Consider the following 27,010-nt stretch of genomic DNA (forward strand, 5'->3'; position numbering starts at 1 on the left):
AGTATTAACGAAAGATAATGGAGTTTCACAAATTTGAATAATAATAAGAATAATAGGATAGAATAGAAAGGTGGTTAAAAGAATTTAGTTCAATAATTTTCAATAATCTTAGAAAGTGTATAGTGGGAATAAAATGTATTGTAAGTGTAAAGTGTATAGTGGGATCCGTAAATAATGAATTATTTCATTATTTACGGATCATTTCGTAGTAAATAAGATAGTTCAAGAAGAATCATATGCTAATTTACTAGAGCAAATAGAGCTACAAAAAAAAAATACTTATAACATGCTTAGATCAAAACAGGGTTAGGTCTCTACATAAGTTTTTTTTCTACCTTTCTTCCACAATGCACTGTTAATTTTTTTTTGAATCGTTAAATTGGACTGAACTAATAGCGAATCTAGTAAATTTAGTTACACACCTAATACTAGAGAAAAATGTGCATCATTAATTTAATATGTTATTCAGGGCTTATCATTGAAAGATTTTTTTAACTTTGATATTTTTGAATTTTTGAGATTAATAATTTACTACAACTTAATCGAACAAGTGCCTGCGAAATAGCTATTCTTTACTTTAATTTTTTAATTTTACTTTAATTTTTGGATTTGTTCGAAAAATGCCCGAAACTTCTGAAAGTGAGACTCAGCAAATCGCACGCGTCGCTGCGAAGCCGCCGCCATTTTGAAGAGCAAACCTCTAAATATGGTTTGCCAGATGGAAAGTCAATTCACACGAGCTGGAGTAACCACAGAAGCTACTAAATTTCACCACGTGGTTCCGCCTTACAATCATAAGAGTTAGCGGTTGTTCATTCACCGTGGTTGATTCACCCCCCTCAAGAAAAGATTGAGGGGCCAATATGCACATTCGGAGACACAGCGCTTAAGAGATCTGCTTTCTGGCATACAACTCGGACATCGGCATCCATCAAGACTTCTGTTGGAGATCACGAATCAACTAGGATCTTCTAAAATCTTTATTTTTACAAAGATTACCTCCTAACGTCCAACAGATTTTGGCCATTTCAAACAACAATCTGGATCAGCCAGCTGAAATGGCAGATGACTTCATAGCAACAACAGCTTGCACACCATCAGGCAGCGCAGACATATCTGCAAGACTTGCGGCCAATGTTGAGGGAAATAACTTCTCGTCTCTCTCATCTGGAGATTTGTACACGTGACCTATCAAGGTTGCATAATCAATGACGCTCTGAAACCCAAAACTGACAAACTGAAAATTCTGAGCACTGCTGTTACCATAGGATGTTTCAATGCCGATCTCCCTGCTCCTTCCAGTGCGAAAATTTCGAGGTGACAAAATATCTTTTATGATGACTATACATGACTGTCAATCTACTATATATGGCTAACAAAACATTTTCTTCATAATACATCATTGATACTGGAGCAAGTGCATCTGTTGTTCCGCTGCTTATAAGTCAAGCGGCCAAGCTGCGCAGATGCAACTATTTGCTGCCAACCAAGCAGTGATTCCAACCTTCGGTCCACGCCTGTTAAAATTAGTAATTAAATTAATCTAACAAATTTATCTAATGTATTGAAATCAAACTAAAAGAATTTAGCAGGTCTTTCATTATCGCTGCTATGTCACAATAGATTATCTGTGCTGATTTCTTACACCATTTTGTACTTTCAGTAGATATTAAAAAGGGTGGTGTTTTGATTTTTCTGTTGACCAAGTTACAAGCAAAAGGAATCTCTATATGCTAAAAATTCCTTATTTATTAATGCAATTATTGAAAAAATTGAATTAATTATTGAACTAAATTTTGCAATTTGCTAGCAGAATTTCCTTCATTTATAAGAGCAAACACTATCGAAATTATTCACGGAGTTAAACATTAGACTCCCTGTTTTCTTTAAACCTCGACGGTAACATGTGAATAACTAAAAGCTTCAACGCAAGAGTTTGAATTTCCCGTAACTTCTGGAGTGTGCCGACAGACCAAAAACTGTTGGGAGAGTCCCAAAGGTCCAGAGGAAGATTGGGGACTGGTGAGCTTGTCAAAATTTTCGCCCACTTAATGGTGCTACCATTCCAGACAGATACTGTGTGCCTGATATTCAAGACTGATTCAACGTTTTAGAAGGAAAAGCAATATTTTTCTACTTTGGACCTTACAAGTGCTTACAATCGCATTCCAGTGCCAGTGCCGAAAGAGAATGTGCCGAAAATTGCTGTGATAACTCCGTTTTGACAAGTTGAAATTTTGTATTCATCATTTGGATTGTTTCGGATTGCCGCAGCAGGCTGCAACATTTCAACGTTTCATTTATCAAGTGTTGGAGGATTTGATTTTTGTGTTCTTTATTTTGATTATGTGTTAGTGGCCTCAAAAAAGAAGATGAAAGCTTAATGCATTAGCAACAGATTTTCCAACGGTTCTATGAATATGGCGTAACACTAAACGTAATCAAATGTGTCTTCGGACAGTGTTCCGAAGAATTTCTCGGTCATTTAGAAACTGCGAAAGAATCACTCCACTGCAAAGCAAAGTTAATGCAAATGTAAATTTTCCACAGACAGTTAAAGTGAAAGAACTTCGTCGATTTTTAAAGACTATTTATACCCAGAGTAGTCCAAACACGGAATATTTTAAAGAAATACTTAAAGGGTACCAAAAGAAATGACAAAACTACGATAAATTGGACAGGGAGAGCTGTAACTGCATTGTTAGAAATGCCAGAGACTTGGTAGAGGTGACCACTCCTTAAAATTCTGTTTTGAATACACCTTCGAAAATTGTGGTAGACGCCTCGGACACTGTAATAAGTACCGCCTGGCAACAAATAGAAAAAGATTGACAACCACTTGGATGTCATTCCAAAAATCTTTCCCCATCTTAACGATATTACAGCGCATATAACAGAGAGCTGTTAACATGCATGGCTGTTGCGTATTTCAGACATATGGTAGAAGGTTACATTTACCATTTACACCCACCGCAATCCACTTACACTTTCTTTTTGATTGAAAGAGAGCAAATGCTCGCCAAGGCAGTAGCGTCATTTAGATTACATTAACCAAGTTACAACAAGTATTTAACATGTGAAGGGAACAGACAACGTCGTCGACGATGCACTTTCCAGAGAAAATATCGCAAACATGGGAAGACTGAGCAACATTGACTTCCAGGAAATGGCCATCAATCAGAAAAGCAACCAAATATTAACAGAAACTTTATTACAACCAGATAAATCATTACTAAAGCGTCAACCTTTCTTAATGAGATCGCTGTATTGTGATCCAATTACCAACCGGATCTGACCGTTTGTCCCCAATATGGGTAGAAAAATATATTTTCCACTCAACATTCTTTTTTTTACATCCTGGAATTAAAACAACTATCAAGTTGGTTTAAGAAAGATATGTATGGCTCGGAATAGTAGTTGATGTAAGAGCGCAGCTGATGTTAGAGTCATTCCACCATGCAACAATTATTAGCTTCTCAACGTTCGAAAATCGAGTGTTACATGCATAACAAGCTTGAAACATTCTTTCCACCATATACCAGATTCAATAATGTGCAGCTTGCCTCATTCAGAAATCTATTGCTACAGTCTTACGTGTGTCGACCGTTTCTCTAAGTGTCCAAAAGCCTACTCATTGGTGAATATATCAGTCAAATCAGTTGCATCGACTTTTCAAGCCGGATGTATTTCGAAGTTTGGATGCCCTCCCTCTCCTGCGAATCACAACAGATTGGGCACGCAGTTCAAAGCTTCACTGTTTGAGACCCTGGCTAAATTCTTGGGTACGCCCCGTCATCGAACAAACCCCAGAAGATGAACGAGTAGAAATATATCATAGACAGCTCAAATAAAAAGAAAATTATAGATATTGGTATCATTATACAGGAAAATCTAAAAGTCTGAAACTTTGAACCTACTGCGATACAATATTTTCTTGAAAAACATTATAACTACCAAAAGTATCTCGCAAATTCAAAATTACAAGATTATGTATGACAAAATTAGGAAATACTTTTACTGCCCATTTATAGCATCAGTTACAATGGCCACTTTCTCAAAAATTGAAAGTTTTAAATGATTAAAAAATGTGATACTATTAATATTGTAAGGCGTTTCAATCCCCGGCAGGCTCCAAATAGTGGCACATGAAGAAAATTAACTCGTCGCCACGATAGGTTCCTTAGGAGAGGAGGAGCAGCAGGTTGCCACTGGCACCGCCCAGCCGAGCTCTCCATATTAATAACGTGAAGTATTTTTTTGAAAATTTTCACAAAAAATGGTATGGGATAGAGCGTCCGCCTTCCAATGAGGCGAACCGGGTTCGAATCTCAGTCGATACGAATTCCGCATCCGGCTCGCACCGACCACAGTGCTGACGTGAAATATCCTCAGTGGTAGATGGATCATGGGGTAGAGTCCCCTTGCCGTCTGGCTAACCGTGGGAGGTTTTGGTGGTCTTCCTCTCGATGTAACTCAAATGCGGGTTAGCTCCATCAAAAAGTATTCCACGAAGGCAAAATTTCTCCCAATACTCGATCCAAGAGTTCTTTTGTCTTCTGGATTGGGTTCAAAATTTCAAGGCTACGGAGTTGAAGATTAGTTGTCGTACGCCCATGAAATTAGGTCGGCTGTTCAACGACGGTTATAAAATAAAATAAAATAAAATAAAATAAAATAAAATAAAATAAAATAAAATAAAATAAAATAAAATAAAATAAAATAAAATAAAATAAAATAAAATAAAACGTTAGAGTGGAGCAACGGTGGCACTGGGGATAGAGCGTTCACTTTCCAATGAGGTAAACCTTTGTGTGGGGTAAAGCTAGTCTATTACAAATTTCGCATCCGGCTCGCACCGACCTCAGTGCTGACGTAAAATATCCCCAGTGGTAAACGGATCATGGGTTAGAGTCTCATTGCCTTCAGGCTGACCATGGGAGATTTTCGTGGTTTTCTTCTTCATGTGATGTAAAAGCTGTTCAGTTCCATCAAAAAGTTCACCACGAAAGCAAATTTCTCCAAATATTTGATCCAGGGGCCAGTCTTCTAGATTCAAAATTACAAGGCTACTAAGTTGAACTTTGGTCTGCTGTTCAAAACCGGATCGGCTGTTCAAAGACGGTTATAAAATAACTATTAAGAAAATATAAGAAACTTAAGAAGACTAAAAGATTTGCTTTTGCTTTTATATACGATCTATTAGTGATAAAATACGCGGTTTACTTGTATTCAAAAGCGCATCTTAAAAAAGTATGATTTTTTTATCACTACATTAGCTTTCAACTTTTCGGACATTATTTCTTCATTTATTTTAATTTTTGAAACATATATAGTAATCTTTAGCTTAAAATACTTCCTAGTTTAATATCGCACATTTTTTTTAATGATTCTTCCCTTTTTTTAAAAATAAAGTTTTTTTTTATGGCTGCCAAAATGCACTCTTAACACACTAACATTTTTTTTTTTATTGGGTTAAAAAACTGCATCCTAGCTGCTTCATATTTTTAAAGATTTTACTTCTGAAAACCATTGCATATCATGTTATTTCCCAGCTTTAAATATCACGTAATTCTATCCTTCATGCGATTTTACTAAAAAATTTAAAGTTACTGCCGAAAAACGTGTTTTGGGCACTAATTCAATATTTTTCCCTAGAAGGTCAAACAGTTGCCGCTTACTTCCTTTTGGTAAACATTTCACTTCAAAAAATCGTTGTAGTTTAATTCTTCCAGCGAGGAATACCGAGTTAATTTGTTTACCTTACATGACTTTCTTTAATTTTTTGATATTTTTCAAGATGGCAACCAAGAAAGAAAAAAAAAACGCTTTTTGCGCACTTATATTCTTCTAGACGTTAGTACGTCAAAAAGATGAGAAACAACAAACTGAACTATTCAAGCCCTGCCCCCCCCCCCGGGTAGCACCGGCCACAATGCTGACGTAAAATATCCATAGTAGTCAATAGATCATGGGTTAGAGTCCCCTTGCCGTCGAGCTAACCGTGAGAGGTTTTCGTCTTTCTTCTCGTCATGTAACACAAATGCGGGTTAATTCCCTCAAAAAGTCCTCTACGAAGGCAAATTTCTTCTATTACTTAATCCAGGAGTTTCCTTGATTTCTGGATTGGGTTTAAAATTACAAGTCGTGAAACTTGGTATCACTTTTAATCATAAACTCAAAATTGAATCGGCTGTTCAACGACAATTATGAAATAAATAAAATACCTGTCTTTGTGGGAATTAGTTCCATGACCTATTTTTTATCTAATTCTTCTCTACGTATATGTTGCTCCAAACATGAAAAAAAAATTTAAACCTGATTGTTTTTGAATAATAATAATAATAATAATAATATTTTGTTGGTGAGATTTCTATCTTTTGAAATTTCTTATTAGTTATATTTATGCGCATTTAGTTAACAAAAATACAAACTATATTTGCATTTAAAATAGCTCAAAATAGAATTCGAGTTTATAACATTCATAAACAATTGCAGAATATGTCTTAATGGAGTGAAAAAATTAATTGCTCGCAAATGGGAAAATCGCGTGATGTTAGAAAATTGAATTAAAAAGCTTCTGTTTATTTCGAGAAAATAAACCAATTGCGGAATTCTTTTACGTGATTTGATGCGTGTTTCAGCGTAAGTGTAGCAAAGAACTTTTTTTAATGAAGATAATTAAATATTTCCTGTTTTTTTTTAATTCATTTAATATTTCGCAAAAAATATAAGACATACATTCAATATCTAATATTTAATATTTGCATTAATAAATCAAACATTCAATACTGTACGGTTGAATATCAACGATTACGTGCAAGCCTGTTTATAACAATATGTCCATTTTGTTTAAAATAAAAATTAGATTTTACAATTTTATTTTATAACCGTCGTTGAACAGCTGACCCAATTTTGGGTTTACCACTACCTATGTTCAACGGCTAACCAAAAAGGTTTTTAACCAAACCAAATTTTTTTTTAAAATTTATTATTGCCCTTTTTGATGACTTTGCTTTATTAGATTAATCAAAATATGATTTTAGAAATTCAGCTCATCAATATAAAGATTAAATATACACACTATCATTCGGCACCGAAAAAGATGTTGATTGCGGACAATACGCGACAATTTAGATTTATTTATAGCAAATTAAACAAATTTATCAATTAATTGGCATACCTAAACTTTTTTGGCATGAGTAATTTTTTTAAAATTTCAATTACTGTTGATTTAACATTCGAATGATCTAGAAACACGTTTCAAAAACTTGATATTAAAAGGATATGTAGGACCCGAGGCTGAAATTATTCCTTCCACATCCCTGGATCGAACTTTTACAGCCATTGATTTATATCATTCTTTCTTTATTCCCTCGCTGCAACTAAAGTTGTTCATAATGAGAGTTTTCACGACGAAGCGTACTCGTAATAAATTGTTTATGAAATATGCTAAAAATAACCATTTAAAATAAAATAAAAATGTCCTCGCATAAAACACATTATTAAAAGAACGGACAGTCGTCATAGCAATAATAATTGATTATTTCTATCAAATAACTTTCGGGAAAGATTAGACATTATCTACTCAGAGACTAAAATTGGTAAATAAAACCATAAACAAAAACCTAAGTGCAACGCTAAATACAGCAATAATAAACGTTTAGATAAATCAGATGAATAACAAAGTTATCAAGCCAGCTGTTAGCGAATATTTTTAGAGGAAAAAAAAGTCTTTAGTTTTCCGGAAAAATCTTTTAATAATTATTTTAAATATATATCAAAGAACAAAATATGTAAAATATTGTAAAAGTGATCATATGTTTTTTATGCTAACTTAAATTTTTTTTCTTTTAAGATCTCTGTAATTATCCAATTATGTTGGAAATAAACTTTTTGGTCTCGTTTTTAAATAGTCCCAATTTCTCGAAAAATCCGACGAGATTTATACGAAAAACTTAAGTTTAAATTACACTTAGAGACGAATTAGAAGTAGGTTCTACATAAAATATTAAGATTTGTATCAGCAAATTCACATTAGATTACGTTTGGCAGACAGGCTCAATTAACACAAAATTTCAGCTCATGGTCATTCTCGTTGGTCACTCCTCCCCCTGTATTTCTCTTGACCTTTTGAGAATATTGGATTGGTTGTTGGATAATTTCCTGAACCATAAATCTCCGTAGAAAAGATCTTCTCTGGAAAAAATACGGAACTCATTCTATTCAAAGTCAAACAAGTGTTTTTTCTGCGGCATCCATCTTTAGTAAAATTTTTAATTAGAGAACATTAACCATAAAAAAAAATTAACCTAAGAATACATAATTTATAAAAAATAACCTATAAATATATTTTTAAAGCAAGCAATATTTTAAAAAGGAGGAAATAAATAATTTACAGAACATTAAATCTGGCACATCGAGTGAACGCCCGCCCTGCAAGCAATGGTGAAAGTAGTTTGCACCATTAGGTATTGAAGGAGTATATGAAGAGAATTATTCTTAACAAAGCAGTACGGTATATAAACCATTTAGCATCTCTGTGATTTTCATTAAAATTTGATGAAGCACTAAATCGGTATTTCTGATAAAATATTTACCAGATATCTCAGAAATGACTGATGGATTTTGATAATCAATGAAAAAAGGACGGAACGTGATAAATATGCATTGTTTGCGACATTGTGCTTGAGAAAATAGGTATTTCATTCAGCAAATTATACAATTAAACTTTCCCCCCAATAGGTCATACTGCAGAATCGGAATAACTACGTACTTAAATCATTCAAGTTTGTTTGTGGTGAAAATAGGAACATTTTAAAAATAAATAAAAAATTCAGTACAACACCTAAATCGTATTCATCTGCATCATTTTCACACCGATTACAATTATTCCATTTCTACAGCGCCACCTATTGGTTGAATCTTCAATTAAGTGTTCAAAATTCCTAGTTTCTTGAGCATAATATTACAAACCATAAACTTTTACAGCTTACTGTTATTTTTTTAAAATTGATTTTCAAAATAAGTCATTTTTGGGACACACAGTGCTTGAAGGCTGCACACGTCAGAAAAAAATATGGGATCAATCAGAATTTTTACACGCTTCACGCCATAGATCCTCGGTTCTATCCTCAGGCCGGGCAAAATTGACTCAGCCTTACATCCTATTAGTGGGTCTATAAAAAGAGTATCAAACATGCTTGGGGACTAAACACTGGGGGTTGTGCGTTCGGCTGACCACCCAATTGCAACATCTGCTCCAACAGCCCAAGGTCAAGAAAATTGAGACAGGCACAGTAGGCCTTTGCTGCAGTGAGTTTAGTTTATGAGGGGAATTAATTTTTGAAACTTTATTCCCTATTTTATAGGTCAGGCTATTTTTCCTAGCAATAACTTGTTGGTAATTTTTACTACATTCCTGCTATGTTTCAACATATAAAAGATAATAAAACGATCGTATGTTTGTTTATGTTTTCATGGTTTCTCGCCCAGGAACAATGTTTCCACAGGGCACATTAGGACACATAATCCTCATAGAACAATCCCTGACGTCTGTAAGCTACTACATAGTTGCAGACCAGGTTCACCCATTCATGGCAACAGTTTTTCCTGCGGGGAAAGGTGTTTACCAACAGGATAATGCAACATGTCATCAGGGTCGAATCATCATGGATTGGTTCGAGGATCATTCCAGTGACTTTCAAGTCATGTCTTGGCCCCCAAATTCACCTGATCTTAATCCAATAGAGCATTTGGGGTCGCACTTGGAAAACCAAATTCGTGCTGCCACGCTACCCCCTCGCAATGTGAGGGAATTGCAGGACCAGTTGGTGAGCGCTAGGTACCAGATACCTCAAACTACCTATCAGCACCTTGTGGAATCAATGCCATGGCGGGTGCTAGCAGTTTTGAGGGCTAAAGGTGGTCCTACATGTTATTAGCAGGGTGGTCATAATGTAATGGCTCTTCGGTGTATATTCACCTTTATTACAGTAGAATATAGACAGAGGAAATAATAAATATGTATAGACAGAATAAATATGTATAGTATATAGAAGAATAAATAAGAAAAACAGGTAGTTTAAAGAATCATAATGTATTCTAAACTTTATTAATAACTATAATATGATAAAATACTAGTTTGGCCAATAGTACACACAAATGAAGGCACACATTATGATAAACAGTTTGAGTATTTTCAATAATCAAAATGTTTCAAAATATAAACATCAAAAATAATAAATTTAAAAATGAGAATTCAATTAAGTACATACTTTGCGCCAAGAAAAAATTTGAACTGCAATAGCTGTGTAAAGATTCACATGATGAAAAATTGTTAAAGAAAATAAAAATAGTATTGCATAATATAACTTTTCTTAAAAAAAAAACTTTTATCAAAAATAAATTTAATAATTTAAATCATTAACAATACAGGAACGAATAATAGGTAAGACATTTTAAGACATCATAAAGTTCAAAATATTATCATTTTCATCAAGTAATAAAAAAGCATTTTGTTTCAGTATAAATAAGATCATTGATGGCTAATTTATTATAATTATTACAGTAAGGAAACTGTTTTTTTTGTTAAAAAAAAAACTCTAATTAATACATGATTAATAATTGTAACAATTGAAACAAAATGAATAAGATAATTTTTAAAAAACTTCTATCAACCTAATTCGTTAAAAAAGAATGTAGGAAATAAAAATAAAAAAAACTTTTTTGATCACATATGTATCAACAACATTTTAGATTTATAAAGTGAAAGTTTAAGAGTTAACATTTAAGTTGCTCATTAGATATGCAAAAGTTAATCATACATATTTTGTCTAGATAAAATAAAATTTCTTATTTGCAGAAAAATCCTGTTTCATGACATAAAAAATTCTATGCATTTGTGTACTGATTAGTTTTTACTGAAATTACGTGTTGCAGTGCCAGATTTTTCTTTTTTGTAAACATAGGAAATAATACTTTGAACTATAATAACAAATAAAAACACTCTTAAACAATGGCAGTGTATCTTTAAACAATTTAGATGATTAATAGAGAACACAAAAAATTCATACTTAATAACTAAATAATGCAATTATAAAAATTATGGAACTTAAAATATTTTAATAAAGGCAGAAATATGTAATAGTTAAAATATATGCTTTTAATATTACATTGCATAAAAATTATTTTATGTGTTTAACTATTAATTTTTTTATAGATGCGAGCATAAAAATATACTAACTTTTTGCAATGAAAAATATATTAATTGCAAATTTTTATAGTTGACTAAGACAAAAACATTTTTTTCTTAAAAATGGCAGCATATTTATGTAGACAAAACTAATTAGTGATTATAAAAGGTGCCTACTGAAGTCTGTGACCACCCTCTTAAGGTTTAAAGGGCTGCAGTTATAGTTATAAAAGTGGTGTTTAGGTGAAATAAAGTGGCAATGCTTAAGAAAAATGTGAACATCAAAAATCAAAGTACTTAGCGATAACTACTTGTGTTTTTTTCTTCTTCTTTCTAGAAATAATTTCTTATGTCACAATGTTATTAGTCAACAAATGCCCATTTTAAGCCTTCTTTCATTAGCATTAATCCTTATAATGATGTCACACTTTATTTCAAAGTTTTTAACCTTCCTCTTCATACCCCCTCTCACCATACCCCCTCGTCACACATACTAGCAGAACAAAAACAAGGCATTGTGTTATGGATTACACTTTAACTACGCCTTTTACTGACATGTAAGTGCGCAATAATAATGTGATAAATATGAAGGAAAAAATTTAATTGTAAATGGAAAAAAAAAAAACATAAAAATATTCAATTTGTCAATTTAAAATGTTTTTATTTTAAGCAAAATGTGCATTGTCACACTTACATCTCCTTGTCACAATTTCACAAAACTCCCTCTCTACTAAGTATGACATTGAATGGACCCTAAGGTGTCTTCTTTTTCGTCAGCACTACTACTACAGCCAAGTGCAGGCCAAGGTTTTCTCAATTAGCTGCCACTTTGAGCTAGATTTTTTCACCTGTTTATTCCCAACAATTTTAAGTGTGGGAATAAACAAGGTGTCTACTCATATTAAATTGTTAATGATAAACAACTTTCTAATTCACTTTTTTCTTATAGCTTAATCCTTTTTTGAGATAAAAGTGCCAATTTTCCAAAAGTGGGCACTGTTGAGGATTACTTCTTGTAGCATACAGCAACCTTATTAAACTTAGACTCCTTTTTATAACCATAGCTGCAACTGTTTAAAAAAATTAAGAAGGACTTTATAAAGAGGTGCGGAAAAATAAATCGAATGCAAATAAAAAATTATGTTTGCCACTGAATACATGGAACATCAGACTAGAAATATTGGCAACAACATGTACACCTTCAAGCAGAATATAAATTTTCAAATCGATTGAGAAACAGTTTATCTTAAATCACAGAAGAAAAAAAGAAAAAATTCTGCGATGAGAAGAAATACATTAAAACATCGTTTGCCAATTTAAATATATTACTTGTCATAATCAATAAATCTAGATGATACTACCTAATATAATTAATCTTTGATAGAAAATCGTAGCATAGATGAGTGAATATGCAGAAAACAGTTTTATAAATGTTTGCATTGTGCAATAAAATTATGCGAACACTTGTGTTAATTTAAAAATTTTACGTTTGCATTGTGCAATAAATGATGTAATCCATAAGGAAGCACATTTGTCAGTAAAAGTGGATTACATAAGTCCTGCCTAATAAGAGTTATCACATATATTTTAGCTTTAGAAATATAGATTCTGCATTTTTTTCAAGAATGAGTAAAAAACAGAGGAGTTCATTTTCTAATCTAACATAAAGACAAGACTTTCACAAAAATATATACCTTAAAAGTTTCCTAAGTTTTAAATAATTTAAATATGTACAGGATGTCTAAGATTATGTGTTATAGAAAATATGTTTTTTCTTCATTTATTGCTTAAGACACGACAATGTCAACTCCTTAATCATAAGCCCTGATTTATTCATGGAAATATTTATATTATTTATAAATATTTATATTAATGTTAAAACGTTATAAAACTCAGTTGTTTTGAGCATAACTAAGATTTAACAAGTAAGATTTTGTGAAACTATTACATTGAAGCTGCTAAAAGAAAAGACAATGATTAATTAGTATAATTTATTTCCCTTCGAAACATTTTTAATTAATTGTATTTTATAACCAGAATTGAACAGTTTACCAATTTTTGAGTTTATGACTATCACTGTTCAACTCCACATCCTGTAACAACGAGATCACACCAAGTTACACAGTTGACATCATCTTTTAATTTATTTTTATCAATTGACTCATAAAACTGAGTTTCTTTTAAATATTTAAGATACATAGTATTTAAATTTAATTATAAAATGACAATTTGATAATGCTATTTAATTTTCAAATTCATTATAAATAAAAATCTTCTTAAAATGTAAAAAATGAAATAAAGAATTTAGAAACCAGAAAAAAAGATGAAGATAATAACAAAGAAAAAAGATATAATAATGAATAGAGAAAATAAAAGAATTTTACAGGGCTGAATAATGACTACATATTATTAAAAATAAAAGGAACTGAATTATTATTAAGAATTTATCAACAGAAATATTTGAATGAAATAAGTTCAGAAAATGGATGTTCGACTGGAATATGAAAACACAATTTACTCCGATTTAAAACCTGCACACACATGTAACTAATAATACATGAAATACAAATAGTTAGAAATTAAAACATCACATCCAAAAACTAAACTTATTTTTTCAACTTCTTTACACAATGCAAAAGTTCTTAAAGTAATAATTTTTCAAAATCTTCTAGTCAATTTCACAAAATTTAAACTTTTTTTAAACATATTTTCTTAAACAACCTGCACACTCAAATCAATAAAATGAAACAATATAAAAATTTCATAGCAAAATATATTAATAAAACAAATTTACATCACAGATTTATTATCATTCATCTTAAATGTAACTTTACGGATTCACAAAGTTTTTACAAATCACCATTTCAACCAGCAAAATGTATTTGTAACATTTTAAACTTTGCAATAGCTACAAAGGTGAGAGAAATTACTAAAATTGAAAAAAAAAATAGTGAATTATATTATTACAAACAATCAATACTAAATATAAACATTAATTTAAAATAATTAAATTAATTTAAAACGAGATTCTATATTTATACAACAATTTTACATTGAACTTCATAAGAGTGAAAAAGGTCATGACTTTATTGAGCCTTCAAATTTATCATTTCATTTATAGATAAAATTTTTGTGACATTTTAAAAGTAATAAAACTATTAGTACAGTTAAAATAACATAAGGGTGGTACTGAATAAATTATACAAAATCCTTTGAATTTAATTCAAGTATTTAGTTTTTTGAAATTTTATAAGTCCTATAAAACTAAGAAAATGAATAACAATTAAGAAAACGAATTAAAATATTGACTATACCTGATTTGCAAAAAAAAGAAAAGATATTAAGTAACTAAGCATTATTAAAATCATTTAATAATTAAAAAAAAAATTACAAGATAGTCATAATTTACCAAGTAAATGCATTTTAAATACAACTGTCTTTTTAAAACCAATAGATTATTATTCAAACAATTTTTTAAATTTAAGTTTATAAATAATAAAAATGTATATGGAAATGTTTTATTGAACAACAGAGTTCATATTTTAAAAATCTAATTGGTCTATCTGTTTAAAATCCATTATCACAGTTTTTTTTTTTTATTCATACTCTAAGTTACCCTTTAGATATATAAGATTATGTTTTACATAAATTTTATAAATGACAAAAATTATTTTTAGATTTATTTTTTTATCATGATCACATTTTGTTCAATTTCCAACAATTCTGGGACTATATTTTTTTGAGAATCGCATTTTCCTAACAAACCAGATCCAGATATAATCTATTAACAATTGAAAATATCTGTAAAAATACACAGAAATAATTTTTCACAAGTGTTTCATTTAAAAGCATTTCAAGTGGGTAATAATTTAAATTAAATGACATTGTGAATTGTACAAAAATTCTTTATTGAATTACTGTTACTATAAGCATAAATACATAGTTATGAATTATATAAATGTTAATTCTGGGAGTCCAGAAGATGAAAAATGAATTGAAAAACATTTAAAGACACAGAGAATGAGATTAAAGTATACGATTTGCTGTCTTCAGTATTTCTAGAAAATTTAATTATTCCATTATATTTTTTATTACTAAGTATTGAAATTAGTTACAAAGTACATCAACAGATTTCATGGCTAACTATGAAAAATTATAAATCAATTTTTTAAAATGACCACCATTAGTAGCACATTATATACCAGTTTGAGGACAAAATTAATCAGTTAAAATAGTTTATCATAAATCAGAGAAAAAATTTGGGGGGGGGGTAGGGGGGGTTCAGCCACCACCATCTGCAATCAAACGTTGAGTTGCAACTGACTTTACAACTGGAAAAGAGCTGGTTTCCTAAAAAGAATGCAGCAAACCATACATTATTATCTCTTTCCTGTCTTCTTTAAATGATTTTTGGAATCATTATTCATATTTGAAACACTCAGTTCCGATTCAGAAATGACACTCAGTTACAAGAAAATGTAGATGTAAAGAAACTAAGAGCTCAAACATTTTAAATTTAACATTCAATATACCTTTCAAAACAGCTGAAATATAAATATTTGTAAAATTTATAAATCTGTACAAAACAAGCAAACAATAACAATGTAACAAGATTAAGCAGCAGCTTTATTAGAGTATTTGTTCAAATATGCAGCAGGTACGTAGCCTTTCTGAGCATGACGATCCTCCACAAACCACCATTGAGAGTTTCTGTTTAAATCACATTTGTGTAACACCAAAACTACCTGCCCCTGCTTTAAAGGTAATTGATTTGCTCCATTTGGTAAGAAATCATACAAAGCAAAATAATACTGAAAAAGACAATAAAAATCAAATTATACAAGAATGTAATAAAAGCAAATTAAAAACATATAATTAAATTTTTTAAATTAAAATTCTCAGTCCTGAAGCAGCATTTTTTCAGGCTTTCTGTGACACACTTCTCTAGCAATTTTATTTTTCTGCAAGATACTTTTAATAATAACAAATACACATGTTACTAATTTAAAGTAACAAAAGAGTTAAATTAAAAAAAAAAAAAAAAAAAAAAAAAAAAAAAAAAACGCTATTTGGATGAAATAAAATTTTAATTAAATACGTAATATTTTTTTATTCTAACATTACGGACAATAGCCTCGCATTTGGAAGGGCGAAAAACACGCCTTTTCAGCATTTTGTAAACCATTCAAACATTAAAAGTAAAGTAATTAAAAATCCTGAAATTCCAGCAGCAACTACCAAAAAAAAAGATCAACGGCAAAACTATCGATTAATTAATTATTTTGCAACAAATCTGAATTTGTTACAAAATCCCCATTCACAGTCAAATTTTATTAAAGGAAAAAATTGTGTTCGTTTTTTTAAAAAAAGGAAAAAAAAAGAACATGATTTCTAGAGAAAACTATTTTCTAAACTTTTGAGCTTTTGGACTTTTTTATTTTTTATTATCTAATTGAAATTCTAGCTGACGTGAATTTTATTGAATTTTTTTTTAATTCACAAAGAATAGAAAAATCAGGAGTATTTCTGTCCCCTTGGATGTGCGAGAAAGGCATCTTTTGAATATAATTTAAGAGGGAAAAAAAATCTTTCGAAAATTTCCGCAGAAAAGAAAACCAAAATTTTTACTCCCCGAAGAACAAACCTTTCTGCAAGAGCTCAATAAAGTTCTGCTACAATATCGCCGTGATTCTGCCATGGAGGTTCTTTGCAGTAAATTAGAGTTCAGTGCACAGTCAATGCAAAGGCTTCTAAGAACGAATTTAAAGATAATTCAAATTTAAAGTGAATTTAAAGTAATCAACCATTTAAAAGTCATGAACAAATATCTTGGATCCTTCTCCTACATAATAAAACCAATTGTAACCCCCTAAGAAACTTCTTTCAAAAGATATTTTACAACAGAGTTTTGACGTATGACTTTAATGTCATACTGAAGTATTATTAACATCAGCATCTTGTTAGTAAAAATAATATGATCATAAATTGTAAAGTATTCCCATAACAGCTCATTGTGGTCTAGGGGGTCACGGAGGGTGAAGCTCTACAATTTCGTGAACAATGGTGTACATATGTAGCGATGTGGTCGGCGTTGCGCACAGGCTTCCTTAACTTCAAGTCAATGACAAGTTTCAAACCCCTACTGGGAACAATCAAATTATAAGCCCCTTTAAACATACAAATGGCCCGTAAATTCAAAACATTTTTAAAAAAACCTTTTAATAATTGATAGTTATGACTATTTTTTAATCAAAAAAATTATTTAACTTTTGCACACAAATTATAAGCTAAATATGAACATATTTTTCCTTAATAAGTATTCAAAAAATGAATGACGATAAAAAAACCCAAAGACAAACCAGAAAAATATGGTTTCTACATTCCACTTAAAAAACTTAATTTTATTCTCACTAAGTTTCAAAATTTGTTACTAAGTTCCTCAACAGCTGAATGGAAAAACTACAACACAATGTGTATCATGTTGTTTTAGATTTTCTTGTTAACAGTACCATCTAGTGACAAGCTTTGCAACTAGTTTAGAAATTTCACAATAATGAATTTTTTGGTTTTTTAAAGCAGAAGGAAGAAAAACATATCAGGGTGCGTAGCCAAATTATTCAACAAAAAATAAGCACCTTCTAAGCACTTTTCAAACACTCAAAAAATATTTTTGAGCACTTTACAAAAATATCATAATTAGGCAGGTTTGGAAAGTTTTAGAGAATTGATGGTTTTAACCGTCATGTAAAAAAAAAAAAAAAAAAAAAATCTTTTGGCATTATTTCAGACAAGGAATGAAATTTAGAATCATGTAAAACGAATGGTGTTTTCGTACGCTAAGGACTGACAATATGCCAAAATAGATTGGGGTTGAATTAATTGTGAAAATGTTGAATAGAACAATGTGAACTGTGTCTTTTTGCACAATTCGTAGCGAAAATAAACATGGTAAGGGAAAAATCTCATTTTGAAAAAGGGAAAAAGCACTTTTTAAAAACACCCAATGCAAAAAGCACCTTTAAGGGCTTTTAAAAAACGAAAATAGAAAATAAGCACCTTTAAGCACTTTCTAAAAATGCTATGCACCCTGCATATTTATTTTGTTCCTTTTTTTAAATTTAGTTTTAAATCGTCGGTCACTTTTGAGACACAGATTAGAAGAAAAAAAAGAAAGAAAGAAATCGGAGCTCACCTCTGGAATATTTTCACAGTCTAAATCATTTGGAACCTCTGCATAATTTGAATCCTCTGGTATGTCTTCATACCTATGCAAGCTGTACAGGTTGTCGACGTCATCTGGAACATTATCATACAGTTCTGTTCCTGATTTAGCTACAGAATATGGATCAAACTCATCGATAGCTTTAGATACATTCTTAGTTCCTGTAACAGGGACAGAATCCATTAAAGTACTAGTTGGTTGAATAATGTCTTTAGAGAACTCATCTATTTCCTCATATCTATGAGTGGGTTCCGAACTATTCGCTGATGTATTTTCATTGACTGAAGGTTGAGTTACAGTGGCACTTGAAGATATTCTGTTCGACATTCTATCAGGAGCAGGTGGGTTAACAGGGTAACGTGAGGGAGCAACAACTCGAAGTGACGAAGATACAACTGGAGCAGGTCTCACAGGTTGAGTAGTCTTGTTAGGAAATTTCGGGGACTGAGAAGTGAGCGCCTTTTTAGACTGAGCATATATGTCTTGTTGATTGGTTGGCACATTAGGTGATGAAACTTGCATGATATTCCAATCATCAGCTCCAGACACTTTTGAGACAGAAGAGTTAGGAAGATTTTTGACTAAACATTTAGCAGGAACGAAACCTTTGTTATCTGTAAATAATGATTAATTAGAAAATGTGTTTTTAAACTTTTTTTTAAAGGTTTATTATACTACAGTTGAGCATTGATTTTTCAAACTAGTCAGAATCATAGCTGCTCAACTGAATATTCAAATAATTTAACATAATCTTACATCTATAATACAATCTTACTTGTTTGAGGGTGAAATTTTAAATTAACAAATTAAATTGTACAGATATTTCTAGTAACGATAACAGAAATAAAAATGTACTTTGAATTAACATACTGTGTCTTACTATGGATTTTGTTTCTTGACCCATAAAATAAAAGTCGAGAAAAGATGACTACAATTCATATAATAATATAGAATAATTTTTAAATTGTAAAGTATACTAGTTAACATTCGAAAAAATTTATTTTTAAATATTAAAATACAGAATCTGAGAGAAATCGGCCTAATAGTTTTGAAATAATCAAACTTTAAAAAAATAATCATGGTTTAACATAGTTATTTTGCAAAAACTAATATACTAAACTGATTTTATCTAAACTTTGGATTTTGTCATTTAAAATAACACAGTTTATAATATGAAAATTTGAGTATTATCAACTTTTAAAAAATAAGTAAATAAAAAAAATCATAAATATTTATAAAAAAAGACTGTTTTATGGATGAAATTAATATCTTTTGATAAACAAATTTGGTAATTGTATGCAAAAATGTCTTGATTAGTTTAAATAGTTCCAGAGATGGGGAAAACTATGCAGAAAGAGAAATTAACATTTAAAGGCCCTAACTTTCAATTGTTCTCTTGACTAAACTAGTGTAGGACCAAATGTTTCAGATTTCGCCTTCCTATATTTCGAGGCTCAAGAATCCAAATTCATATAAAAAAAAAGTTGTGTTTATTCAGAAAAAGCATATTTTTGAGTCTGATATTGTAACTTAAAATATCATTTGCACAAATTATCACATTATTTTAAGGTTAGTTGTTAGATCCCTAAAATATTGCGTCTCAAAATGGGAAAATTAGATTGCTAAATCAAAAGTTATAAAAAGTCATTTTTTGGTGCACTTTACATTTAAAAATTTATCATAAAAAATAATTAAGTAATAAAATTTTTGCAACATATTTTATAACAATTAGGTACTAAGTATTACACACCAACTTAAAATAGCTTTATGCAAATTTTAACTCATTTAGTATATTATGATTAAAATGCAAGCATATTAAAACTAATTAAAATATAAAAATTAAGAATACTTATGTTTCAAGAAAACTTTGTAGATTATTTAATACAGGGGTCTCCAAACTTTCCAGCCTCAGGGCCATACTGATTACTCCAGTAAGTTCCGAGGGCCAAAACCATATTATCATTGTTGCCGGTGGTAAAAAGTGAAATAGTCGACTGATGAAAAAAAAGGTCCGAAAAAGTACGGAACATTTAAAAAAGGCTGCAAATCGGACTAAAGTCCGCAAAATGGCAACACTGGATATTATTAATTTTTCTGTCATTATCTGTAATTTCTAGATTAGTCGTAGAGTACGAGCTATGAGAAGTAACGTGACACGACATCTGGTGGACACAAGCGGAAATAGGTAGTACCTTCTATCGCTAACAGATGGCGCTAATAGCGCGTACAGAATAATCTCGTTGGTTCGAGAAAGTTCTGGTGTCTTCCACTCACTTCTAGATGGCAGTAATTGGAATATATAAGAAGGCTAGTGGCGCAACCACAAGTCAGTTCCTATGACACTGTTGTGAAATAAAATAGTGCGTACCTCCTTAAAACATGTTTGTGCGTGTTTAAGTTTAAGACATCTTTGTAACAGTATTTTGATTTGAATTGTTGCTTTTGTGTGTGATTTAGTAGTATGGAAAAGAAGCGAAAAATTGATAGTGAATGCAGAAAATTCAAAGATTAGTGGAACATTCAGTATTTCGTAATTGAGTCCAGTAATAAGGCGCTATGTTTGATTTGCAATGAAAGCATAGCCGTTCTCAAAGAATATAACATTAAATGTCATTATGAAACAAAACATTTTCAAAATTACTCAAAATATACAGGAAGTTTGCGTACAGAAAAATTTGAAGCTATGAAGCTTGTATTGAAATCGCAGCAATCTTCATTTGCAAAACTCAAAACTGAACAAGAGGCTGCAACTCGTGCCAGCTTTCGTGTGGCTCTTGAAATTGCAAAACGTGGAAAACCATTCACCGATGGAGAAATGATCAAAGAATGCATAATTGCAGTAGCCGAAGAAATGTGCCCTGAAAAGGTAAATTTATTAAAAACTGTCAGTATGTCAGCAAACACTGTGGCTCGAAGGGTAGAAAACATCGCTGAAAATATATCCTCTCAACTGTTCGACAAAAATGTACATGTTGAGTGGTTTTCTTTGGCCTTGGATGAGTCAACGGATGTGTCAGATACTGCTCAGGTGTTGATTTATATTCGAGGAGTAGATAAAAGTTATGAAGTGCATGAAGAACTTCTTGATATGTATAGTATTCATGGCACAACTACTGGTACAGATATTTTTAAAGGAGTTGAAATGGCCATTAATCAAAAGAACCTTCGATGGAAAAACGTGAAATGTATTGCAACTGATGGAGGCAAAAACATGAGTGGGAAAGATAAAGGAGTGGTCGCTCTTGTATCAAAGGCTGTAGAAAATGACGGTGGTTCAAAACCATTAGTCTTACATTGTATCATTCATCAACAGTCTTTGTGCGGAAAATGTTTGGATTTGTCTGAAGTTCTGAAACCAGTCATATCAACTGTTAATTTTATCAGATCTTTTGGGCTGAATCACCGACAATTCCGACAATTTATTGCAGAGATTGGAAAAAAATGACTTACCTTATCATACTGCCGTACGTTGGCTTAGTTGTGGGAAAGTCCTTCAGCGCTTTTTTGAATTTCGAGCAGTGATCGAAATTTTTTTGAATGAAAAGCATCGCCCTCTTACTGAATTACAAAACAACGCATGGCAGTGGAAGTTAGCATTATATGTTGATTTGACAAAACATGTGAACGAACTGAATTTGAGATTGCAAGGAGAAAACCAGCATCTTCCTGATTTATACACTAATATCAAATCATTCCGGAAGAAATTGATACTGTTTCAATCACAACTACGAAGTAAATGTTTTTCACATTTTAAAATATGTGAAATATTCAGCCACACCACTGAGACTGAGTTTCCTATCGATTTTGCAATCGAAACTTTGAGTGCTTTGAAAATAAATTTTGATACTCGTTTCTCGGACTTTGATGCCATTGCGAATCAAATTAAGATTTTTCAGAATCCTTTTGATACTGACATTGAAACCCTAGCCCCGGAACTTCAAATGGAAATGATTGATCTACAGTGCAGTGATATAATTAAGAACAAATATCAAAACTCATCTTTGTTGGAATTTTATAAGAGTCTTCCACTGACACAATTTGATAATTTGCATAAATTTGCTCGTGGGCTGTTTTCTGTTTTTGGTACTACTTATTTGTGTGAGAAGACCTTCTCCAAAATGAAGTACACAAAAAATGTTTACAGATCTAAATTAACTGATGAGCATCTTAAATCTCTTTTAATAATTGGTACAAGTAAAATTAGTCCACAACTGCAAACTATTGTCAGTGGAAAATCTCAATTACATAAATCTCTTTAGTATTTCATATGTCATTATACTTGTTATAAATTATGTTTTTATTTAAAATGTATAAAATGTTAGTTGGACTCATTTCAATAATTTGTTAGTTATTATATACTGAAGTTAAATTTTCTGCATATTATACATGTCTTTACTCATTACAATTCTGTGTTTCTTTATCCAACTTATCACAAAAACAATAACAATAAGCCTACAACAATGTTATGAGTAGTTAGCCCATGACCATATCAATGTAGATGTCATATTAATAATTATTCAACATAAAATTAGAACACTTCAGTAAACTAAATTTAATTTGCTATAAAAATATGTTCTCTAAAAGGAATTTTTAAGTATGCTAGCTCTCCGCGGGCCGGACAAAATCTGTCCGCGGGCCGGATGTGGCCCTCGGGCCGTAGTTTGGAGACCCCTGATTTAATACATTTCATTAACAATTTTTTTTAATGAAAATTTTGAATTACTACTGAAAAGTACTCAATTATTGAAAATTTTAGCTTTTAGTAAAATACATTTTAAAAATTAATTTTATTGGCTTAGTAAAACTAATTATAAAATAATAAAATTAAGGATACTAACTAAATGCTTTCATGGAAATTCTGTTGACTATTTAATGCATTTTATTAATAATAATTTAAGCTTATATGGCACAATACATTTGATATATTATTCATTAGAGTGCAGAGTCAGATTAAGCACTTTTAGAGATTAAGCACTTTTTACAAAACCGGAACAAAAAAAGCATTGATAAGGGCTTTTAAAACACGTAAATCAAAAATAAGCACCGCACCTTTAACCACTTCTTAAAAACACTACACACCCTGATTCATGTAAGGAAGCCAATTATAAGCAATAAAAATAATACCAATTAAATATTTTAATTGTTTCATAAATTTCAGAATTTTGAGAGGAAAAAGAAATATTATTTAAAAATAGAGCATATAAGAAGCTTTAATTTTTCATCCAAAACTGTAATTACAATAATATTTTTTTTACTCATTTTCGGAATGATTTCTATTAGAATTCACACTGGGTTTTTTTTTTATAAATAAATTCACATTTCACAAAAAAAATGCCTTTTTAAAAATATTTTTTTAAACAAACAAAATAAAAAGCTCATAAATGATAAAATATACTGTTCCTTATGAAACATTTAACTAAAAGCAGGATTTAAAAATTTATAACTCCTTACCTCCATTATCCACAAACCAGCGAAGATTTTGTCCCATCGGATCTTGTTTTTTTATAACTCCCACAACGTCTCCCTTTTTTAGGGTAATGTCCATTATGTCTACTGCATCAAAATTTTGATTGGCAGTATACAAGTCAGTTTGAGGATAGCACGATTTTACTTTAACTCTTTGGCCGGAGTTCTAAATAAAGATAACATTTTCATTAGTATTGGAAGCAATACATCAAAATAAAACAATACAATTCAAAACAATTTTCACGAGATTTAGTGAACTTTCTGGTAAAAAGCATAAAATGCTTTTGAATTAAAAAAAAAAAAATACAAGGTGTTGCATTGTGATTCATAATTGTGATTTTTAAAGACGGGAGCACTAATTTAGACAACGTTATGCAATTTTTATTGACAACAGGGGTGATTGTGAGCCCAACTCAAAAGTCCTGAAAATTTCTTGAGCAAAATCATTAACAACGCATTTCAAAAAATTAATGTCTTTATAAATTTAAATCATTGATATTTTCAAAACACGAAATTCTAAATAAATTATACACAGCATAATTTAAATGAATAATTATGTATAAGTTTACTTTTATCTCTCATCACTACCAGAAAAAATATTTAGAAATGAAAGAGATGCCAAGTATAAATTCCAGTTCAAATATTTTAAAATAAAATATACAAGAATTTTATGTGCGATCGATGATTTCTTGAAACTTCTGAACCTTGGACTTTCGGAAATCCGGATTTTTTTTGGAGCACAATCATCTATGTAAGAAGTAACACAAAAAGATTTAAAAAAAAAAGAAAACATATCATAACAATCTGAAGTAAATACTACTTAACAGTTTCCTATAATTGTAACAACGAAATTAACCTAAGATGTATTTTTTTAACTATGGAATTTCGTATTTATTCTCTATTTTGTATTATTATAGTTAATAAAACAGAATGTCTTTTTATTTCATACTAATATGTTCTAGACACAAAATTTGTAAATTAGAATCATTAAATTACTGAAGACAATAATTTGTTTTTCTAAATAAAACACTATGTACCAAGAAAATACCAATTAAATCTATAAATTAAAAAATAAATAGAATCAGGTTTCATAATGTGAATCAACATTTTAAGAAACAGTTCGGCTAATATGCTTATAAAAATTAAAATTTCCTTTAATGATAATTAAACACAAATTATTACATATTTAATGTACTTAAACACATTGGTTGATGTATTGTATAAAATGGCAAATATCAAATTTAAAATAAAATGTAAGAAAAAAGCAAACAATACATTTTAACAAAAATAAGGAAAAAGTGAATTCAATGTTTCAATTACATCCAACCTAAAGGAGCTCTATTTATTGTGCATTTGATACATACAAGGACCGATAAAAAAAATAAGGTTAAAACAATAACATTTAAAAAATAATTATTGTGGTTCGAATATATTTCTCGTAAATGGAGATAAGTGGTTCTAGTTGAGCAACAGTGGTTGAGTTGATAGCTAGTGTCAGTTTGAAGATGTGTTTGACCAATTTAAATGTTAAGATATTTAAAAAAGTGGTCTCGCTCTTGTTTGGAAATGCAAAAATTAATTAATTTTTCAGGAGCAAAAAATGCATGGCCTGTGGAGGGAGAAGCAGGACATTTCAGTCCCACTATTTTGGTCATTTCAACAAAACGTACCTTCCATTGCCATTTCTGTTTTCTCTTTTAGATATTGAAATTCAAAAAAATTTCACCAAATATGCAAAACATACTAAATGATCCTTATTTTTATTTTATTAATTTCTAGCTGCTAACATTTAGACTCTTTCCAAACACTTTCTTTTTTTTCAACAATTATTTGAAAGAAGTTTCCAGATTGCACTGCATGGAGGTAGCTAGCACAGAAATCCTTATTTATTTACTAAACTTAACAATCATATAATACATTATTACATAATAATTAACAGAATTACAAAAATGATGTAACAAAATTAAAGAAAAGTTTTTGTCGAAACATAAAAAAGCTTTTAGCTAATTTATTAGAAATATGAGGGTAATTCCTCTTAAATACTTTGTCAGTGTTTGACTGTTTTGTTTATTCTGGAAATCTGAAAGGATTTTTAAAATTCTTTCATCGCTTTTGATAAGTTTTCTTTTCTTTTTTTTTTTTTCAAGTTTCTTCTATCTGAATAAATTCTTCATACAATTTATCACTTTGGATTTTCTTAATGCCTGCAATGAATTTCCATATTGTTGGATACTTGCTTTGCATTCTTCAATGAATGGCTTTTACAATTAATTGCTTGTACAAGATTCAAAATTTTAAATACTTTCAAAACGTTTATATACTTGAGAAGGCGTTTTTCTGATACCTCTTTAATTTGCTCTTGCAATAAAATATCTCCAAACCAGTTCAAAATATAGGCAATAATTCAATGGATAAATCCTCTTCTAGAGATTACAGTGCTTCTTCTATTTTGTTAGTTGGGACGAAAGCAAGTGCTGGACTATGAACTGAGTAAGGGCTAAATCAGCATTAGTATTACATTCTCATCATAATCCTTCTCCTGAAAGTTTATTTTTCATTATTTTTGCAAGGTGAAAGAAACAGCATCTTATGGCTGCTTCATTCACTGCATATTTTTTTGGGAGGGGAGGGGGAGGTTGTTCCCAATTTTTATTCCCAGTTATGCCATTGATAGAATGGGAAAAAAGGAGTTAAAAACAAAACTCAATTTCTGCGTTTCACTCTTATTAATTTTTAAATACAGGTTGCATAGCCAAATCTTTCAACAAAAAATAAGCACATTCTAAGTACTTTTTAAGCACTCAAAAAATATTTTAAGCACTATATACGCTAAGAAAATGCAAAATAATTTTCAAAGACTTTACATGATCATGATAAAATAAGTAGTTCCTGACAAAGAGCTCTTTTCTTGATTATATTAGCTACCATAAAAAGATCAAGAGATTTTTCGGTTCGATATCAGAGGGTGGAAAATGAAGCCTGAAATTGAGAATATCTGGCAAAATACAGCAGAGTTGCACATGAGAGAGCATTAATCTCACCGAACCTAGCTCAATAGATGCACATGCAGACTCGCAAGTATTTAATCAAACCTGTAAAATTATTGGTGCTTTCATACGCTATGGACCGAC

At 30.6% G+C, this 27,010-nt stretch overlaps 1 protein-coding gene across 4 annotated transcripts in view; it reads right to left on the minus strand.

The window, feature by feature from the left end:
• Positions 1 to 15,449: 15,449 nt before the first annotated feature.
• LOC107456340 (rho guanine nucleotide exchange factor 38) overlaps positions 15,450 to 27,010 on the minus strand; it is a 60,137-nt gene continuing 48,576 nt past the window's right edge. For all 4 annotated transcript variants that reach the window (XM_016074192.3, XM_016074194.4, XM_043039179.2 and 1 more), the window contains 3 exons: positions 23,865 to 24,045; positions 18,384 to 19,027; positions 15,450 to 16,002 (listed from right to left, as the gene is read on the minus strand). In XM_016074192.3, the coding sequence (XP_015929678.1) occupies positions 15,805 to 16,002; positions 18,384 to 19,027; positions 23,865 to 24,045 (1,023 nt within the window). In that variant the 3' untranslated portion in view covers positions 15,450 to 15,804. The remainder of the gene's footprint in view (positions 16,003 to 18,383; positions 19,028 to 23,864; positions 24,046 to 27,010) is intronic.

The sequence above is a fragment of the Parasteatoda tepidariorum genome, chromosome 4, assembly GCF_043381705.1.
Source record: "Parasteatoda tepidariorum isolate YZ-2023 chromosome 4, CAS_Ptep_4.0, whole genome shotgun sequence".
NCBI lineage: Eukaryota > Metazoa > Arthropoda > Arachnida > Araneae > Theridiidae > Parasteatoda > Parasteatoda tepidariorum.